Raw genomic sequence first — 19,874 nt, forward strand, 5'->3', positions numbered from 1 at the left:
TACCTATGATGGGACACCTTGCTCAGTCTTGATGCAGGACTTGGACCTGCCTCAACTGAATGTACTAGGCCTTGCTGACTCCCCATGGGAGGCCTTACCCTTTTGGAGGAGGGGATTGGGGTGTGAATTGAGGGGGGTGTGAGTTGAGGCAGAGGAGTGAAAGGAGGGATGACAGGGAAGAACATACCAATTCCTTATCCAATAACCAATGATCAGCTCGGAAAACATACATAACAAAGAAAAAATAGGCTTGAATTTGGAAGAAACTAGGGGACATATGGGAGGGTTTGAAAAGAGGAGAGGGCGAAAAGGGAAATGATGTAGCTATACTATAATTTTTTAAAAATTAAAAAATTGGGGGCTGGAGAGATGACTCAGAGGTTAAGAGCACTGACTGCACTTCCAAAGGACCTGGGTTCAATTCCCAGCACCCACATGGCAGCTCACGACTGTCTGTAACTCTAGGATCTACCACCCTCACACAGACATACATACAAGCAAAAACACCAATAAAATTTTTTAAAAATTATTTAAAGCCAGGCGGTGGTGGCGCTCGCCTTTAATTCCAGCACTTGGGAAACAGAGGCAGGTGGATCTCTGTGAGTTTTAGGTCAGCCTGGTCTATACAGTGAGTTCCAGGACAGCCAGGGCTACAGAGAGAAACCCTGTCTCAAAAACTGCCCGCCCCCTTCCACCAAAAAAATAAATAAACTTTTATTCTACAAAATTAGGAAATCAAAAAGAAATGGATGAATTTCTAGATGCATATAATGTACCTCAATTAAGTCAAGATGAAATACAATAATCAGTTTGTGATGATTTCAATTAGAAATGACCCCACTGACTCAGGCATTTGAATATTTGCTCTGAACTTGGTAGTGCTGTTTGGGAAGGCTACACAGCGTTGCAGTTGTTAAAGAAATATATCTTTAGAAGCTCAAAAACTGTCCCATGGCCAGTTCACTCTCTCTGCTTGTGACTGAATATGTGATCTCTCAGTTTCCTGCTCTGGCTGCCTGCTGCCATTCCTCCCCAGCCATTATGGACTCTCTCTGTGGAGTAAGAAGATAAAATAAACTCTTCTGTTGAGAGAGAGAGAGACAGACAGACAGACAGACAGACAGACATGGGAGCTGTGCTGGCTAGTTTTTATGTCAACTTGAAACAAGCTACTGATGACTAATTTGAGAATTGCCTCCATAAGATCTGGCTGTAGGCAAGCCTGTAGAGAATTTTCTTAATTGATTGATATGGAAGGGACCAGCCCACTGTAGGTCAGGACACCCCTGGGCTGGTGGTCCTGGATTCTATAAGAAAGCAGGCTGACACAAAGATACATGCTCAACTATGTTCATAGCAGCATTATTGATAATAGCCAGAACCTGGAAACAACCTAGCAGGGAGGACCCTAGGATACCTGTGGCTTATAATAAGTTTTGGTTTTGCCCAATCACTGGGCAAGCTTTAGTGAAACATTTCACTATTAGGATAAGAATTTGTACCGTATCAAGCTGATGAAAGAATATACTGGCTGTACTTTCAGGAGGGGAGGCTAAAATCTTTTTAGATTATGGATTAGCCTATAGAAAAATGTCTGCCATAAATCAAACAGTGAAGGGGAAAATGAATAGGAATCTCACTTACACAACTTAAGTAAAACATAGCTGTCTGAACAGATGAAGATAGGTTTCTTCTGTACCCCAGAATCTAATCAATATTTATGTATAATTCAGCTATTATTTGAGTTAAAAGGGCTTATTGAGAAATGCTGTGGATATCACTACAGAGAAATGCTACCATTTTTACTATTTTCTAAAGAGAAAATACTTTCCAGTTTCAAATAACCCTGGACTTTTGAATTATAACCTGTTTTTATGTGCAAACTATCTGTGTATTATTTCTCCTACAGTTGTACATAAAATGTTTTTACATTCAAAAAAAAGGACAAATACTATAGAATTGTATTACATGAAATATATTGAATACACAAATTCATAGAGACAGAAAGATCAGACGTTATCTCAAGACAAAGAAGAAAGGAATATAGAGCAATGATTTCCTATGTATAGAGTTTCTGTTTTGTGTGATGGAAAAGCCCCCAAAATGGACAGTAGTATCAGGACATAATATCATGAATGTAATAAATCAATACAATTAATGTAATTAATTAATATCATATAGTTATTGAATGAATACTGTGAATGTAATCAATGAATACCACAAATGTAATTAATATCATGAGTATAATTAATATCATGAGTGTAATTAATATCTTCAAAGTAATTCATACCACTGAATTATGAACTTAAAATGGTTACAATTGCAAATATTACGTTCATTTAAAAAATAAGGTGGAATGTAATCACCATACGTTATATGTGTGTATGAAATTGAGGACAGCGATGTTCTAAAATAGAAAGTGGTGATGGTGTCATGGGCCTATGAGGATGCTAGACTAAAGTCTATCAAATTGTGCAAACAGGCAAATTGTATACAGTGTGAATTATCTGTCAATAAAGATTTTATAAAACGTTAAAAAAAAAAAACCAAGCAGGCTGAGCAAGCCATGGGGAGCAAGCCAGTAAGCAGCACCCCTCCATGGCCTCTGCATCAGCTCCCACCTCCAGGTTGCTGCCCTGCTTGAGTTCCTGCCCTCACTGCTTTTGATAATAAACTGTTATATGGAACTGTGAGTGAAATAAACCCTTTCCTCCTCAAGTTGCTCTTGGTTATGGTGTTTCACTACAGCAATAATAACCCTAACTAGGATAGTAGTACACATCTTTAATACCAGAACTCAGGAGGCAGAGGCAGGCAGATCTCTGTGGCATACTTTTCCAGGCCAACCAGCACAAAACTGTGAAACCTTGTCTCCAAAAAAAAAAAAAAAAAAAAAAAAAAAAAAGGAAGGAAGGAAGGAAAACTAATAAATATAATCCAAGAAAGTGCTACAGGAATAAATCACATGGGCCCAACAGGTACTAGAACAAATTAACTACAACAATCATCCTACTAATAGATTTCAAGAATAAAGAAAGATCACAAGTTGAACACCACCAGCCAGCGATGCAGTCAATCTCCCCTCTGTAGTGAAGCTTCCACAACCAATCATGGGGTGCGGGGACACTGGAGAGATGGCTCAGTGATAAAAGCACTTGCTGTTCTTGCAGAAGACCCAGGCTTGGTTCTCAGCACCCACCCAGCAGTTCACAATCATCTGTAACTCCAGTTCCAGGGAACCAATGCCTTCTTCCGGCCTCCATGGGCATCCAGACATGCACAGGGTGTACAGACATACATGCAGGCAAAACACTCATATACTAAATAAAAACAAATAGATCTTTAAAAAAAAAATCAGGGTGGAGAGCTTACTAGAAGAACCAAGTTTGATTCCCAGCATCTATGTCAGGTGGATCACAAAGACCCATAACTCCAGCTCTGCCTCTGACCTCTGAGGGCACTTATACTCAGATGCACACACACATGCACACAGACACACACACACATAATTTAAAATAATAAAAATAAATTCCTTTTTAAAAATCATATGGACTGGATTTGGAGTTTCTGGATGGCTGAACCCATGCTGCTTTCTAATATGTGGTGTATAGAGGGGACATGCCCTTTCATGTTGCAACTGTATGCATTTCTCCTATCAGGTTGTGTCTTTTGTAACACTCAAGTAAACGGTTTCCCGTAAGTTCTCTGAGCCAGCCACTATAGCAAATTAATCAAACTTGAGGAGCTACCCAACTTAAAGCTAGAAGTACAAGTAACAACCTACTACTTGTAGCTGGAATTTGAAGTGAACAGCCTATTCATGGAAACGAGCCCTTAATCTGTGAGAACTAATGCTACTTCTAGTAAACAGTGTCAAAATTGAATTGATAGGACACACAGCTGTTTCTGTCACAGAATTGCCTGAAATGTGGAGTTTAAAAAAAAAAAAAAAAAAAAAGGTATTGTACACTGATTCCTGAATGAGAAGAGAAGAGCCACACATGGAGGTGCACAGCGATAGTCCTACACTCAGAACTCTAAGGTCGGAGGGCTGCCGTCAGTTCAGGTTCAGCACTAATTGTATTATATAGTGAGACAGAAGAAAAGGAGGAGAAAGATGAAAGTGGAGCAAGGAAGAAAAAGATAAAAAGAAATAAGAAAGGAAGAAGAAAGAATAGACCCTTACACCAACCACCACCATGGTGTTTGGCTCACATCTTTACCATTCTACATGTGCACACACACACTCATGTGAGCGAACACACACAAGGACTCTTACATTTCAAAACCAAATTTTCATCATTACTACCTCAAGTAGTCCTACAGCTATGGAAAGGGCCACTCCTGAGGAACGCAAAGGTCTCTTCCCTTGTGGTACAGGCCAAGGGTCTCGCTGAAGTTCTCCCAAAAGATCTGTGAGATTCATGTCTATTTTCTGTACTGGCTGTAAGAATCTGCAAAACAGGAGTAAACCAAAAGCCATTTACAAATGTGATATTGCAAAAACTATTTGATACACAGTAGACCAACAGTTCACAATCTTCTGTGTGCAGCAGAATGCACTGGAGTGTTTCTTTGGAAGCAGCTTGCTATTGGAGATGTAGCTCAGTCAGTAGAGGACTTATCTAGCAGGTATGAGAGCCTAGGCTGGATCCCCAGCAATACACAAAAACACACACAAATACACACTCCAAGTGGTGGGAAAAAGAGGAGATAGGAAGAGAAGGAGGCAAGAGGAAAAGGGAGAAAGAAATGAGTCAGGCATGGTAGTACACGCCTGTAATTCCAGCACTAAGAAGGTGGACATAGGAGAATCAAGAGGTCAAGGTCACCAAATCAAGTCTAAGTCCAACCTGGCTATAGGATACTGTCTCCCCAGAAAGAAAGGGAAATGGTTATTACTGGGCCATATACTATAGTCTGTTTATCACTCCAGTCATACTGCTGCTACCAACCAAGGAATCAATACAATTATTACCAATTTCTTTTAAAGTTTTAAGGTTATGAACATAGTTAGAAGATACATCAGGGCTGGAGAAATGGCTCAGAGGTCAAGAGCACTGGCTGTTCTTCCAGAGGACCCTGGTTCAATTCCCAGCATCCACATGGCAGCTCACAATTGTCTGTAACTCCAGTTCTAGGGCATCTGACACTCTCACACCAATGCACATAAAATAAAGTTAAATAAATTAAAAGAAAAAGAAGATACATCAATACATCAATGAATTTTTGTAACAGCACCTCTGATCAGAAGGTTAAAGAAAAAGCTACCCATAAAGAGAAAATTAAAAGCTTTTGAGGTTCTATTTTTGTATAGCCACCCTCAAACCACATAAAGCCTTTATGAACTTAAAAAAATTAACATATTAGAACTAAACTCCTAACATCATAATGATAAAAAAATAAACAGCCTGAAAAAAACTATAGCTTATTTTTCACAACTATGTACTACCACAATCTATTTATATCCCTAACAATACCAAAATTATACTATCACCTAATGCCTTTATCGAAGTTGAGGACATGATATGTTTAAGTACCTGCTTGAATTATAGAATTCTGTTTGCCATATTAATTACCTATTAGAAGGAGGTGGTTGCTGAACCTGAGGACCACGTGTGGCTTGAGTAACAGGTACTTTAGAGAGTGCCAGCATTTCCTGTAAAAAGATGATTTCAGTGAGATCACAATGTTTGTCAACTTCTTAAGTTGTTCAAGGTGCTCTGCTACAAATTAGGAACACAAACTGAGCATAAGGTCTCTTTCCCCAGAAAGCCAACAGTCTATCTGTGGAAACTGAGCTCTCTCTCAGTAGCACCAGGAGAGAGCAAATAAAAGTTCTGATGAACTAAAAAGGATACTAATTTAGAAGTACTTCTTATCTAATGTAGTCAAAATGCATTAATGATTAACTTAAATGTCTTTCTTCTTAGCTTATATGCATTCATCCTTTTCAGCAACTATTGTCTTAAACACCTGCTCTGTAGCAGGAATACAGTGGTTTAAAAAAATACTCACTGCTCGCATGGTATTTAAAATCTAGAAGAAAGGAATGAAGTTATCTAATAAAGCAGTGTAAAATCATAACTGCAGTACTATGAAGCAGTACACCAAGGACTGGAGAGATGGCTCAGCAGTTAAGAGGCTTGCAGCTCTTGCAGAAGACCAGGGTTTGATCCAGCACCTCTATCAGGTGGCCCACATATCAGCCTACCAGCCGTTATCAGCCTATGACTCTAGAGAATCCAATACCTTCTTCTACCTCTGCAAGCACCTGCACTCATGTGCCTGCATACACACACACACACACTTTTTTTTTTTTAAATAAAAAAAAATCTTTTCTTAGCCGGGCAGTAGTGGCATATGCCTTTAATCCTAGCACTTGGGAAACAGAGGCAGATGGATCTCTGTGAGTTTGAGGCCAGCCTGGTCTACAGAGCAAGTTCCAGAACAGGCTCCAAAACTACACAGAGAAACCCTGTCTCAAAAAACAACAATCAAAATCTGGGTGTAATGGTGCAAACTTGTAATCCACTACTTGAGTGATAGAGACTGGTGGATGGATACCTGAGGCTTAATGGTCACCCAGACTCGCCTAATCATCAAGCTCTAGGCCAATGAGAGAGCCTGTCTCAAAAAGAAACAAAAGACAAAAATAAAGTAGAGTGTGCCTGATGAATAACAATGCCTTAGGTTATCCTAAGGCCTACACACACACACACACACACACACACACACACACACACACACACACGCATGCACATACAGTCACTAACTAAACAATGCACACGGTGAAATCCTAATTAAGAGCATACACTGAAATTCTAATAAAGCCATTACAGAAATGAAACAGGTTATATATGTGGTCATGAAGAGATATCAAAGACACACTATGAAGTAGAAAGTCTTCAATTTGTATGACAGCTAAATTACACAAGAAACAAAACTGATGTTAATACTAAAGTTAAAGCCTTGTCATAATGCAATTAAGAAAGTGAATTCATCATGGTTTTTTTTTTTTTTTTTTGGGTTTTTTTTTTTTTTTTTTTTTGAGACAGGGTTTCTCTGTGTAGCTTTGCGCCTCTCCTGGAACTGTCATCATGGTTTTTTAAAGTACGTTCATCTAGGGTCTGGAGAGATGGCTCAGTGGTTGAGGTCAATGACTGCTCTTCCAGAGGTCCTGGGTTCAATTCCCAGCACCTACATGGCAGCTAACAACTGTCTGTAACTCCAAGATCTGAACCCTTACACAGACATACATGCAGGCAAAACAGCAATGTACATAAAATAAGAATAAATTATTTTTAAAAATACATGCATCTAGAAAGTATTTATTAACATACATAGTACACAAAGAATAGGTTGAGCACTCCCATTCTTACCCACCTGCAGTTGTTTGGCAGATAAATCCTTTGTTCCCCTGAAGACATAGCTTTTTGAAATGCCTTCACATCCAAGTTCATGAACCTGGACCATTCTCCCAAAAGTAATAAGTCCAACCAAAGCTGTAGGTGGCAAAAGACTCAATGACATCTGCATGGATTCCTTTAGAGCTTGTAAATCTTCATCTTCTATACAAGTATCAACCACATAGAGAAATATCAAAGGCATCTGGGGACCGCGCTTGAAAAAAAATGCAGTAAGAAAAGGACTTATAAAGATAGTAGCATTGTATAACAATATTCAAGATAGTCAATCAAGGACCAATTAAAACTGAAAACAGTGAAATATTAATATGTGCATGCAGTGGAATTATAATAAAACCATTATAGAAATGAAACAGGTTATATCCGTGGTCCTGGAATGGACTAAGACATAGCACTGAGTGAAAAAGGAAGTGTAAAGGGCTGACAGGGTGACTCTTGTTGGCACAAGCCTGAGAACCTGAGTCCATCCCAAAACTCACAATGGAAGAAGAATACTGACTTCGGAAAACTCTCTTCTGACCTCCAAACACACACACACACACACACACACACACACACACACACACACACCACGGGGGGGGGGGGGGGCCGGCTTTGGTTTTCTATTTAATTACATGAAGTTTAATTTCTTGTAAGCATTTATTACTTTTCAAACTGAGTGTAGTAATGCACACCTGTGACCCCAGCAGAGGACCACCAAGAGTTGAAGGTCATCTTCATCTACATAGGAAATGTGAAATACGTAAGACTCTGTTGCAAATAATAATGATAATTTTAAATTATTTCAAATAATAATTTAACAACTACAAAGTTCAGGCCAGGTACAGGAACACCTATGGCTTCAGCTATTGGGGAGATTTCACTTAGAACAACAAAATCAAGATTAACCTGGATGGAAAACAGAGTGGGGTGCCAGATAAAAAAAGTAAATGATATAACATATTATTTTAAAATCATAAACCATGTACCAAGTTTTTGGTCAAAACCGTATAGAATAAGTTAAATAGCATTCTACTACGAGTAAAATAGCACACTAGTAATATTTGTATTTCTACTTGAGTGAATTTCTGTAAGTATAGTCATTTTTTTTTAATTATTTTTGTTCGTTTGGGTTTATTTCACTCTTTTGTTTTGTTTTGTTTTTCAAGACAGGGTTCTTTCTCTGTGTAGCTTTGGAGTAAGTCCTGGAACTTGCTCTGTAAACCAGGCTGGCCTCGAACTCACAGAGATCCACCTGCCTCTGCCTCCTGAGTGCTGGGATTAAAGGCATGCGCCACCACCGCCCAGCTAGTTAAATAATTTGTTTTTGTTTTTGTTTTTAAAGCAATATTCACTGATTTTTATTTCATTAGGATGAAAGCAGCAATCCTCATCAGAAAATAAACACCACCTCCATCCTACCCCCAAGAGATAATTTCGGTTATTGTATTTCTTTTTTTTTGATAAGCAAAAATCACACTGTTTACTCATATTTTTACAATTTATTTTCTCAATTTGATTTAATTTACTTATATTTAATACTCATACATAAAAATAGAAATATGATTACTGGATATTTCATAGTGGTTCTTTGTAATTTTTTTTGCTTGGCCCCTAACTCACACTATCCCTCCCTATACTAAACCAATATACATCTTTCTCCATGTGGCTTTCAGAAGGTTTTGTTAATTTTTTTAATTCTTTAATACATGTTAAATAATAATAATAATGAAGGCCTGGAGAGATGGTTCAGTGGTTGAGAGTGCTGACTGCTATTCCAATGGACCCAGGTTCAATTCCCAGCACCCACATGGCGGCTCACAACTGTAACTACAGTTCTAGGGGACCCAACACCCTTACACAGACCTACATGCAAGCAAAACACCAATATACATAAAATAAAAAGAAAAATTATTAAAATTAATAATAATGAAATAATGTTTATAAAATAATTACCTAAGCCTGGGATGACTTTTCAGAAAATCAAAACCTAGCCAGGTTTGACAAATGTAGTAACTAGTTCTAGTGAACCACAATTCTGTTCCTGTACCACATTCAGGTATTTTTTATTGGCCAGCCATAATACATACCTTTAATCCCTGCACTATAGAGGCAGTCAGAGGCGGCCTGCTCTACACAGGGAGCTGCAGGTCAGCCAGGGCTTCAGAGACAGGTACTGTCTCAAAAATATATTTATACTTTTAAATTTCCACACCTTTTTTGATTTTTGTTGTTTTGAGATATGTTTCATAAAGTCCAGGTGGGCCTCGAACTCATAGACCAAGATGACCTTGAACCCCTGATCCTTCTGCTTCCATAAGCAAAGTTCTGTGATTACAGGCATGACCTAACCTGCCCAGCTCTCCACAATAAAATCCATAAGCAACAAGGGTATGTTCTTTCATAAACTCCAGGACACACAGCAGAATTTAGTATTCTATTAACCAAGAATATATGTCAAGAGACCTTCAATTATAAAATGAAGCTGAAACTTTGTTTCTTACTGATCAAATCACACCATCCTACCCAGTATCTGACTAATCATCAAATAATTCTAGTCAGAAATTACCTTCATCAAATTGATCTTAATGTTTCTTAACTGTGAAATGCTCAATTCAATTTATCAGGCCCTTAACAGGATCTCCATTTTCATAATTATTCTGACATAAGTCCTTGTCACTTATAGCCTTCTTAAATACCTACTCTTATTTCTTACCAGAACTACATATTCAATGCTTGAAAACTGGGGTAAAAGCTCAGCAGGCTGATTCAATTCAGATATCCCAGCATATGTAGGTGGAAACTGCAAACAGGAAAAAAAAAATTACCAAATTATTGCCAGAAATAAGGTTTTAAACTCAAAATTGTTTCCTCATCATTTAAATTTCTGTCAGCATTTTTTGTTGTTGTTGTTGTTTGTGTTTGGGTCTTCTATGCAGCCCTGGCTGTCCTGGAACTCACTATGTAGACCAGGATGGTCTCATTTAATTATTAAAAATATATTTTCAGCCGGGCGGTGGTGGCGCACGCCTTTAATCCCAGCACTTGGGAGGCAGAGCCAGGTGGATCTCTGTGAGTTCGAGGCCAGCCTGGGCTACCAAGTGAGTTCCAGGAAAGGCGCAAAACTACACAGAGAAACCCTGTCTCGAAAAACCAAAACAAAACAAAACAAAAATATATATATATATATATATATATATATATATATATATATATATATATATATATATATTTTTTCAGGCTGGTGAGATGACTTAGTGGCTAAGTGCTCTTGCTTCTAACCCTGACTACCTACCTGAGTTTGACCCCTGGAGTCCATATGGTATAAGGACAGAACTAAATCCCTCAAGTTTCCTCTGACCTACACATGCTCAGCCTTGCACATGCACACCCACACACACACAAGCCAAACATGGAATGAAAAGCAGGATTGTTTTGTTGTAACCATTTTATCCTTTTTACACAAGCATTCCCCTACATGACCAGCACTACAGCATTAGCATCTGTAGATGTCCTTACCTGATTCCTTTGGTAACAAAAGTTGCAAGCCCAGAGTTTTGCTCGATAATCCACTTGACTGTTTTAAGAAAAGACAGATTAGTTAGGCAATGTTTCAGTTCCATTTTACAAGGACCTCAATTTAAATAAAATTAATTTCATTCAAAAACATGGAGTAAAATTGATGATCAAAGTGATTTGCTTTTTATTCCTGGGGGCATGAGGGGTTGAGCCCAGGGCCTCATACATTAGACAAACATTTACCACCAAACTAAATTGTACCCCTGTTTTGTTTTGAGACAGGATCTTGCTAAAACATCCAGGCTGACCTAGAACCCACAACCCCTCAAGTCTTTAGAATTATAGGCTTCTACTACCACACCCAGCTGAAAATACTACTTAAGTAGCAATAATAAAGACTAAAGGGCCAGCAAGATGGCTCACTGGGTCAAAGTGCTTGCCAAGAAAGCCTAACAACCTCAGTTCAATATCCAGAGCCATGGTAGAAGGAGAGAACTAACTTCCAAAAGTTATCCTCTGACCTCCATAGCACCACACATACATGCACACAAACACAAATTATTTGTTTTAATTACACAAAACAAGAAAGGAGTGATATTTCTAGAGAAAGTGTTTGGAACAGCTACTTTAAAGCAGAGCCTTCTATTTGGAGCCCACTACCTATGATGGGACACCTCGCACAGCCTTGAGGCAGGGGGAGGGGCTTGAACCTGCCGCTACTAAATATACCTCCCCATGGGAGGCCTTTCCTTTTTGTAGGAGGAAATAGGGGATAGGCTGAGAGGGGAAGGCTGGAGGGGCAGGAGGAAGGAAGAGGGGGATCTTTAACTGGTATGTAAAACAAATAAAAAAAAATTTCTTAATTAAAAAAAAAAAGAATTCAATAAAGCAGAGCCTTCCTGGGTATGCACGGTAGTACATTCTTGCAATCCCAACACTTGGGAGCCAGGTGCAGGAGGACTACATGCAGCACATTCGAGGCTAGTCTAGCCACATAACAAGTTCCAGGCCAGCCGGGGCTACACAGTGAGACTGTCTCACAAAACACAAATCAACAACAACAACGAAGATAATAACAAAGAAAACCAAAGGAGATCCTTCACACTTGAAGAACAGGCTGAAGGAAAGGAAGCCAATGACAGGAGAACAGAGACAGAAAGCTATATGAAGAATTAACAAACACTTGCAAAGCGCCAGGCTGTAAGTTTAGTTGGTACGCTCAAGGCTCAGACAGAGAAAAGATGGGAAGATGTGACACCGATAGGAAAGACTGGGTAAGCCTATAATCCCAGCATCAGCGAACACCAAGTCAAAGTCAGAGAATCCACAGTGCTCTGGAGGTAGAACTGACTGCATTCACTAACAAACTAGATGGGAGAAAAGGCAGAAAAAAGAGAAATTTAAAAAATGTTTCCTGAGATCTTGCCTTAGGAATAATAGCACCTTTTGAATACCACACTAACTCATTTATGACTTTTCCAAGTCATAAGATGGGTTCACACACAGCCAGTACCATTAGTAGTATATAATACTTTTTATAATGACATTTGTATCTGGTCTCTTCACTTTACTAATTCATTATAACTAGAATACTAAAACTTAAGCTCTTGAGATTCCTCGACTACAATTGTAAATAGAAAAAGCAGAATTCTTTACATAAATGAATAAGAAACAATGTATTTTCCTTTTCTTTTCGTTGAGATGATCTCATGTAGCCCAGCTTGGCTTTGAATTTGCCATGCAGCTGAAAATAATCTTGAATTTCTGATTGCCCTGCCTCCACTCTCTGAGTGCTGAGATCTCAGGTGTGTGCTGGTTTATGTGAAGCAGGGGACTGAACCCAGGACTTTGTGTGTGCTAAGTAAGTACTCTACCAACTGAGCTAACCCCTCAGCACAAATTACAGTTCTGAACTATATTACCACAGTACTCCCTTCCATGTATTGTGATTACCATAAAGGATTCAAAACTGCTCGACAAGTTGTCCTGCTGCACAGGACAGGCTCGTATTGAATGGGTGGTAAGTCAGGTCTCTCCTTTAGAGGTGTAAACAGGGCTGCCACCGGAACAACCATTCTTGTAGCTTCCAGCCGACTAGATGGCCAAACATTCCAACTGAACCGGACCCCATCTCGTTCTTCATTTTGTTGGATGAATTCCAAATAAGTTGTCATTGTAGTGCTTGATTCTTATCTCTGTCTGAAACATAAATTAAAAGATATTTAAAAATCCAGAAGCCTCATAAGAAATTCAAAGTAAATATGTTTTCCTACCTTTGGCAACATTAACACATTAAAAATTACGACCAAACAAAAACCTAACATCTCCACTCATAATCCATAATGGCTCTACAAAGCCCAATGCTCATGAGGCTCAGTAAGAAGTAGTGATTTTAGCTAACTTAATTCACTCTTTTAAAACTACTGACAAGGTGAGATGGCTCAGTAGGGCACTTGCTACCAAATGTGATCCCTGGTACTCACACGGTACAAAGAGAACTAAGTTGTTCTCTGACCTCCAAATGTGTGCTGTGCACATGCACGCACTGTGCACACAACCAACCACATGCACTTTGTCACACACAAAAGAAACAAATATAATAAAATATTAAACATCAAAGAGTAGGACCAATATATAATGAGTGCCCTTATTATTTATTTAAATGTGTATATAGGGGAAAGGACAAAAAGGGAGTAGGAACCTAGACATTATGATTCCAATCATCAACTTTGTAAGTTATATAATTCTAATAAACATACAAAAATTGTAAAATTCTAAAATATACATGGTTTTTAATTCAAAAAGGACAAGCTCTCCCAGGCGGTGGTGGCGCACGCCTTTAATCCCAGCACTCGGGAGGCAGAGGCAGGCGGATCTCTGTGAGTTCGAGGCCAGCCTGGACTACCAAGTGAGTCCCAGGAAAGGCGCAAAGCTACACAGAGAAACCCTGTCTCGAAAAACCAAAAAAAAAAAAAAAAAAAAAAAGGACAAGCTCTCATCTGACTTTCTAAAAGAGAGCATTTAATAGTATTTCTGCTAACAAGAAAGCTTGTCCTGAAACTAGGTAGAGAATACCAGTGGCATGACAAAGTGCCTGTTAAGTGGTATCCCCAGGATTTACACACCACAGAGCCCCTTGTAGAAACTGAATCCTAACTTGTGAAAGCATGTTGAGATATAAAATGTGAACAGAATATTTTAAACTCACAGCCAGGTTTAGGCTTTCTGGTCATCATTTGTCACTGTCACTGTTTTGAAAGAGTCTCACTACATAATCCAGGTTATCCTGGAAAACCCCATCCCCCAGCTGCAGCCTCCCGAGTGCTGGGATTATAAGTGTGTGTCATCACGACCAGGTATCTTACCACTTTCTAACTGGCTGGTTAAGGTGCTGGCTTCCCCATCTAGAGTACATTCCTGCCTCAGGCTCTTCAACTGCAAAGAGTGGTTAGTCATGAACGGAAGCCAAAGAACTTAAAAGCACAAAAATATAGAATTTCAAATACTAGTGTAACAAAAATGAAAAAAATAAGGTTAAAAGAACTGAGGCTGGAGAGATGGCAATAGTTAAGAACACTCACTGCCCTTTGCAGAGGACCTTGATTTAGTTTCCAGCACCCACATGGCAGCTTACAAACATCTCTAACTCCAGTTCCAGGGGCTCTGATTCTCTCTTCTGGCCCCCGAGCACACCAGGCACACAAGTAATGCACAAACATAGATGCAGGCAAAGTACTCATACATATTAAAAAAAAAAAAAAAAAACTTAAAGGGGGGGGGCTGGAGAGATGGTTCAGCGGTTAAGAGCACTGGCTATTGGGTTCAATTCCTGGCAACCACATGGCAGCTCACTACGAGATTCTATCAGGGATCACCCACTTCTGGCATCTGAGGGCAACAGGCACACAAGTGGTGCACAGACATTCACACAGGCAAAACACCCATACACACAAAACAAAAAGTCTAAAAACAGAATTGATACAGAGCCATGCTGAAAAAAAATTAGAAAAAGAATAGAACTGAAAATCATAGACCTACATTGTCAGAAGAGAGAATATGGATGTAAAATTGCTGAGAAGGATGTGGGAAAAGAAACTGATTTTAAATGAATGGGATTGTTGGCCTTATTTTATTTTTGGTTGTGAGCCCAGTCTTTAATGGCTGAGCCATCTCTCCAGCCCTGTTGGCCTTATTTTAAGACTCCAGAAAACTATATGCCTTTTCTGCTATGTGAGAACACACTGCAAAGTACCACGTATGTACCAGAAAGCAGGCCTTCACCAGACACCCAATATAGCATCTTGATTTGGGATTTCTTCTGAAACTTAGAAGTAAGCTTCTAGTCAATAAAAAATGCTGGTAAGGTTTTCGATGTTGTCATACCTAGCATTAGTTCTGTAAGCCATCCCTCACTGATGAATGAAGCTGCTGGAAACCACCAGGCTTGAGTGACTTTCCATCTTTTGCTATCCTATGTGCTAGGCTCTCTCCTTGGACAGAGGAGCAATAAACATATCTGGTAAAACCAGCATGGTGCTGCATGCTTGCCACCCCAGTACTAGGGGAGGCTGAGACAGGAGGACTGCTGTAGCCTGGGCTACAGGTTGATAGAGTGAGACCTTGTCTTAAAGAAACAAAATTAAAAGTAATAGGAGAAGAGAAACTGAGCAGAGATCATAAGTAAGACAATGGTTACATGAACAGAAATCTTCAGTTGCTTCCTCTCCCCCTCCTCTCTGTTCCAATGCAGACTACATATAGTAATCTTTCTGTTTGTTTGTTTAAGGGATATAAAAAGTAAACATGAGCCGGGCGGTGGTGGCGCACACCTTTAATCCCAGCACTCGGGAGGCAGAGCCAGGCGGATCTCTGTGAGTTCGAGGCCAGCCTGGACTACCAAGTGAGTTCCAGGAAAGGCGCAAAGCTACACAGAGAAACCCTGTCTCGAAAAACCAAAAAAACCAAAAAAAAAAAAGTAAACATGTTTTCCTTGGATCCTCAACAACGTTTAAAAGTATAAAGAGGTCCTGAGAACCACTGCCTAAGCTCCCTCTCAATGAGGAAGATTAAAAGACTCAGAAGGCATTCACACTTAAGCAAGAGCCAGGTTTAAGTTTCTACAACAGGTTGTGGACTGGATTTTTTTTTAAAGTATATTATATCTAGAATACTTTTTGAAAAAGTTTACTTATTTTTATTTTACGTGCATTGTTGTTTTGTCTACATGTATGTCTGTGTAAGGGTATCTGATTGCCTGGAACTCAAGTTATAAAGTTATGTTCTGCCACATGAGTGCTGGGGATTAAACCCTGGTCCTCTGGAAGAGCAGCCAATGCTCTTAATGGCTGAGACATCTCTCTAGCCTATGTAGTGCATTCTAATTCTATATGCTTGTATTTTATTATAATACACGAAATGTCACCTGAGTGATATTTGAGTACAATTTCCCTTTTCCTCAGTTTTCTTCTCTCACCCTCTCTGCTCTAAAATTATATCCACTCACTGATATTGTATTTCTTAACATTCTCCCCTCCCAGCAACCCTCTGAAGCGAGCTGCACCTGTTCTTACTGTGTCTGGTTACATGGTCACATACAATATTCTCTTACTTTCAAAAGTAGTGTCTGCTCAAGCTTAAAATCACAAATCCCAGCACAAAAGTCCTTTCACAAACTTCCTTAATGTGACGACATTATTTGGCAGGCACTTTATTACCTAGTATTAACATTAGCCTAAATATATAAAACCAGACAGGCATGTCGGCACACAACTTTAATCTTAGCACTCAGAAGGCAGAGGCAGGGGGATCTCTTCTCAGTTCCAAGCTGCCGTAGTGAGACCCTCTTTAAAACACACACACACACACATATTCTGAAATATCGTTAGAACACAGATTTAACAAACTCAGCTTTTTTAAAAGTGATATAAGATACAAAAGACCATTCTAAAGAAATGACACATTTTTCAATAATTTATAGCAGTGAAAACTATTTTAATAATTTCTCCTGGTAGACCAAAAGCATCATGTCACTTTAATGTAGCACAGCAAATATTTTCCTAAAGTATCTTGAAAGGCTTTCCCTAGTATTGTTTTTCTCAGTTCCAATTTTAACCTCCTTATGCATTCCTAATTGAAAAACATACAAATTGTAAATAAATTGAAGTTCCTTAGTTATGTGTTACCATTGTACCTCTCTACATTTCAGTTGTAAAATTTTCTCTTATATGTATTTATTTTATTTCATTTTGTGTGTGTGGGTGTTTGGCCTGATGTGTGTCTGTATACCATGTGTGTGCAGTGCCTGTGGAGACCAGAAGAGGGCGGTGGATCCCCTAGGAATGGAGTTAGAGATGGTTGTGAGCCAATAGGTGAGCCGCTGTGGTGTGTGGGTGTGGGTGTGTGGGTGTGTGTGTGTGTGTGTATCCCCTAGGAATGGAGTTAGAGATAGTTATAAGCTAGTAGGTGAGCCGCTGTGGTGTGTGTGTGTGTGTGTGTGTGTGTGTGTGTGTGTGTCCCCACTTGAACCAGGACTGAACACAGGTCCTCTGGAAGAGCGACCCACTGGTTGCTCTGAACTCCTGAGCCATCTTCCCAGCGCCAGTTGTAAAATTTTCAATGAAAAGAACTGAGTAACAAATGTCATGCTCTTGGGCAATAAACTTCGATGAGAAATTTGGGCAATAATACTATATAGGTCTATGAAACAACTAAAAACACATGGACTTTTGAAGATACTGGGAAGAAGGGAGATTTAATACGCATTTATATTTAGATTTCTTTAAGCAAATATGCTTAGTTATCCGCGCCTTAGGGTGGGAGTGTGCTAAGACGTAGGACAGGACAGAAGTTTAGGTGAGAAAGTGAATGAAGCATCTCCTCTCTGGTCCACCTATGCATTTACTGTAACTGTCACTCTTCCTTTGCCACGAGCAGTAAAGCCCTACCGACAGGATGGATGCCCGAGTGCACCACGGTATTGCTCACTTCTGAAAACTGATCATTAGCCGTGAGCCCAAGGCACTAGCTTTACCTGCTACTTTTAACCTTTATAAAGCCCAAGGCCGAATTACGGGTGATGTAGTCACCTGGGTTCAAAGTCTAGGGCACTCCTGATCAAGAAACGAACCTAGAGGCCCCCGGGCCCAGGAGCCCAGGGCAGGGACGGGAAAGCGTGTCACCCAGGAGGAGGGGTGGGTGGGTGCAGGGCCAGCTGCCCAGACCGCCGTTCTCCACCCCGCTCCCATCCTTCCACCGACACTAGGAGGGCTGGGGACGTGGGCGCCCGATCGCCGCGACAAGCTGCAGTGCTCAGCGCTCTCCCGCCAGCGCTGGGCCACAGCCTCCGGCACGCCTCGCCGCCTAGGCTAGGGGCACAGCGAGGACAGACAACACCGTCCTCCTGAGCCCCCAGCCCGCTGCCCGCCACCCAGCCCGGGTGGCGCTGGGGAGGTGGCAGCGACGCCGGTCCTTACCGCAGCACCTTCCTTCCAAACGAGCTCCGCGCGCGCCGGCCGCAGCCTCCGCCTCACAGAGTCAGGCCCCTCCGCCGTCGCCCTGGAGCAGCCGTGGCACCGCAATCAGGGGCGGCCCCGCCCCGCCCCCGGCCTTCGGGAGGGCCTCGGCCGGGACGACATGGCTGGTTGCCGCCTCTGCCACGTCAAAGGGGAGGAGGCGAGGAGAGGTGCGAGCCGCGGAGGGGCGGGGCGAGAGGGAGGCCAGGGGCGGGGACAGCCCCGGAAGGGGCGGGGGCGCACCGGTGGTAAGGGGCGGGATGAGTGGCGGAAGGGATGGAACGGGAGTAAGAAAGAGGGTGGGGCGAGCGAAGAAGTCCTGCAGAGCCCAGGCAGAGGGCGGGGATAATTCAGGAAAGGGCGGGGCTAGAGGGAGGCCAGGGGCGGGGACAGCCCCGGAAGGGGCGGGGGCGCACCGGTGGCAATGGGCGGGGATGGTTGGCGGAAGGGATGGGACGGAGTAATGAAGAGGGTGGGGCGAGCGAAGAAGTCCTGGATAATTCAGGAAGGGGCGGGGCGAGCAGGAGGCAATGGGCGGGGCGGGTGGCGGAAGGGCTGTAATAAAAGGTGGGACTTGGCGGTAAGGCGCCGCTGTGAAGCTACTGGGGTCAGGCTTGGTAGTAAAGTTAAAATACCCGACTGGGACGTGGCTGGTAACGGGAAGAAAAATACTCCGTTAACCACCAGATGGAGCCTTCCTGTCTGCTGCTTGTTTGTTGGAATGATTGTTCTCAGCTTTCTGGCCTACGGGGAAAAGCTCTTGCATGGGTTTCTTTTCTGATGGATTTTATCCGTGTGTTCAAATGGAGAAAAAACAAGGCACTAGCCAACAATATTTGAAGTATTTACTAGAAAAAGATGCTCCGAGTCTCCTAATTTTGAATTTCCGCCAGTGTGTTAAGAGCCAATGAAATGGCTCAGCCAGTAAACTCGCTGGACTCAGCAGAACTCACAAGGTGGAAGGAGAGAACCTACTCTCCGAAGTTGTACTCTGACCTCCGCACCTGCTGTGACAGGCACGCACCCACACTCATGCAAACACAAAAATCGTAATTGTATATTTTTGAAGTGTCTTTTTAGGCTGGTGGTGGAGGGTCAAGCCTGGAATCCCAAGAGTCAAAGTAAAAAAGACAGGCCAGCCTAGGTTACATTGCGAACTGTAGACCCTTCTGGGCTACAGAAGAGACGTAGTCGCAAAACCCTAAAAATTATTCAGGTGTGCTACTTGGTTCACGACTAAGAAAGCTGAGGCCGGAGGATCACTACAGGTTTGAGGACAACCGGAGCTACCTAATGGGTTCCAGAATAGCCTGAGCTACAAACCACTAAGATCCTATCCAAAAAAAGGAGGAAAAAAAATTAAACTCTCCATCTATCCACTTTGTGTCAATTTTGTTCCCCGCGAAACCAGAAAGGGTTGTAAGATTTAGATGAATGA

The 19,874-nt window shown here is 41.2% G+C and overlaps 1 protein-coding gene across 3 annotated transcripts in view; it reads right to left on the bottom strand.

The window, feature by feature from the left end:
- LOC131924426 (protein transport protein Sec23A) overlaps window positions 1-18,809 on the bottom strand; it is a 72,919-nt gene extending 54,110 nt beyond the window's left edge. For 2 of the 3 annotated variants that reach the window (XM_059279707.1, XM_059279706.1), the window contains exons 1-7: window positions 18,398-18,806; window positions 12,879-13,124; window positions 10,926-10,983; window positions 10,123-10,209; window positions 7,387-7,623; window positions 5,580-5,659; window positions 4,310-4,454 (exon numbers count right to left, since the gene is read on the bottom strand). In XM_059279707.1, the coding sequence (XP_059135690.1) occupies window positions 4,310-4,454; window positions 5,580-5,659; window positions 7,387-7,623; window positions 10,123-10,209; window positions 10,926-10,983; window positions 12,879-13,099 (828 nt within the window). In that variant the 5' untranslated portion in view covers window positions 13,100-13,124; window positions 18,398-18,806. Of the gene's footprint in view, window positions 1-4,309; window positions 4,455-5,579; window positions 5,660-7,386; window positions 7,624-10,122; window positions 10,210-10,925; window positions 10,984-12,878; window positions 13,125-18,397 lie in introns of all 3 variants that reach the window. The other variant, XM_059279708.1, reaches the window with a different exon arrangement.
- Window positions 18,810-19,874: the final 1,065 nt, after the last annotated feature.

The sequence above is a fragment of the Peromyscus eremicus genome, chromosome 14, assembly GCF_949786415.1.
Source record: "Peromyscus eremicus chromosome 14, PerEre_H2_v1, whole genome shotgun sequence".
Classification (NCBI taxonomy): Eukaryota; Metazoa; Chordata; class Mammalia; order Rodentia; family Cricetidae; genus Peromyscus; species Peromyscus eremicus.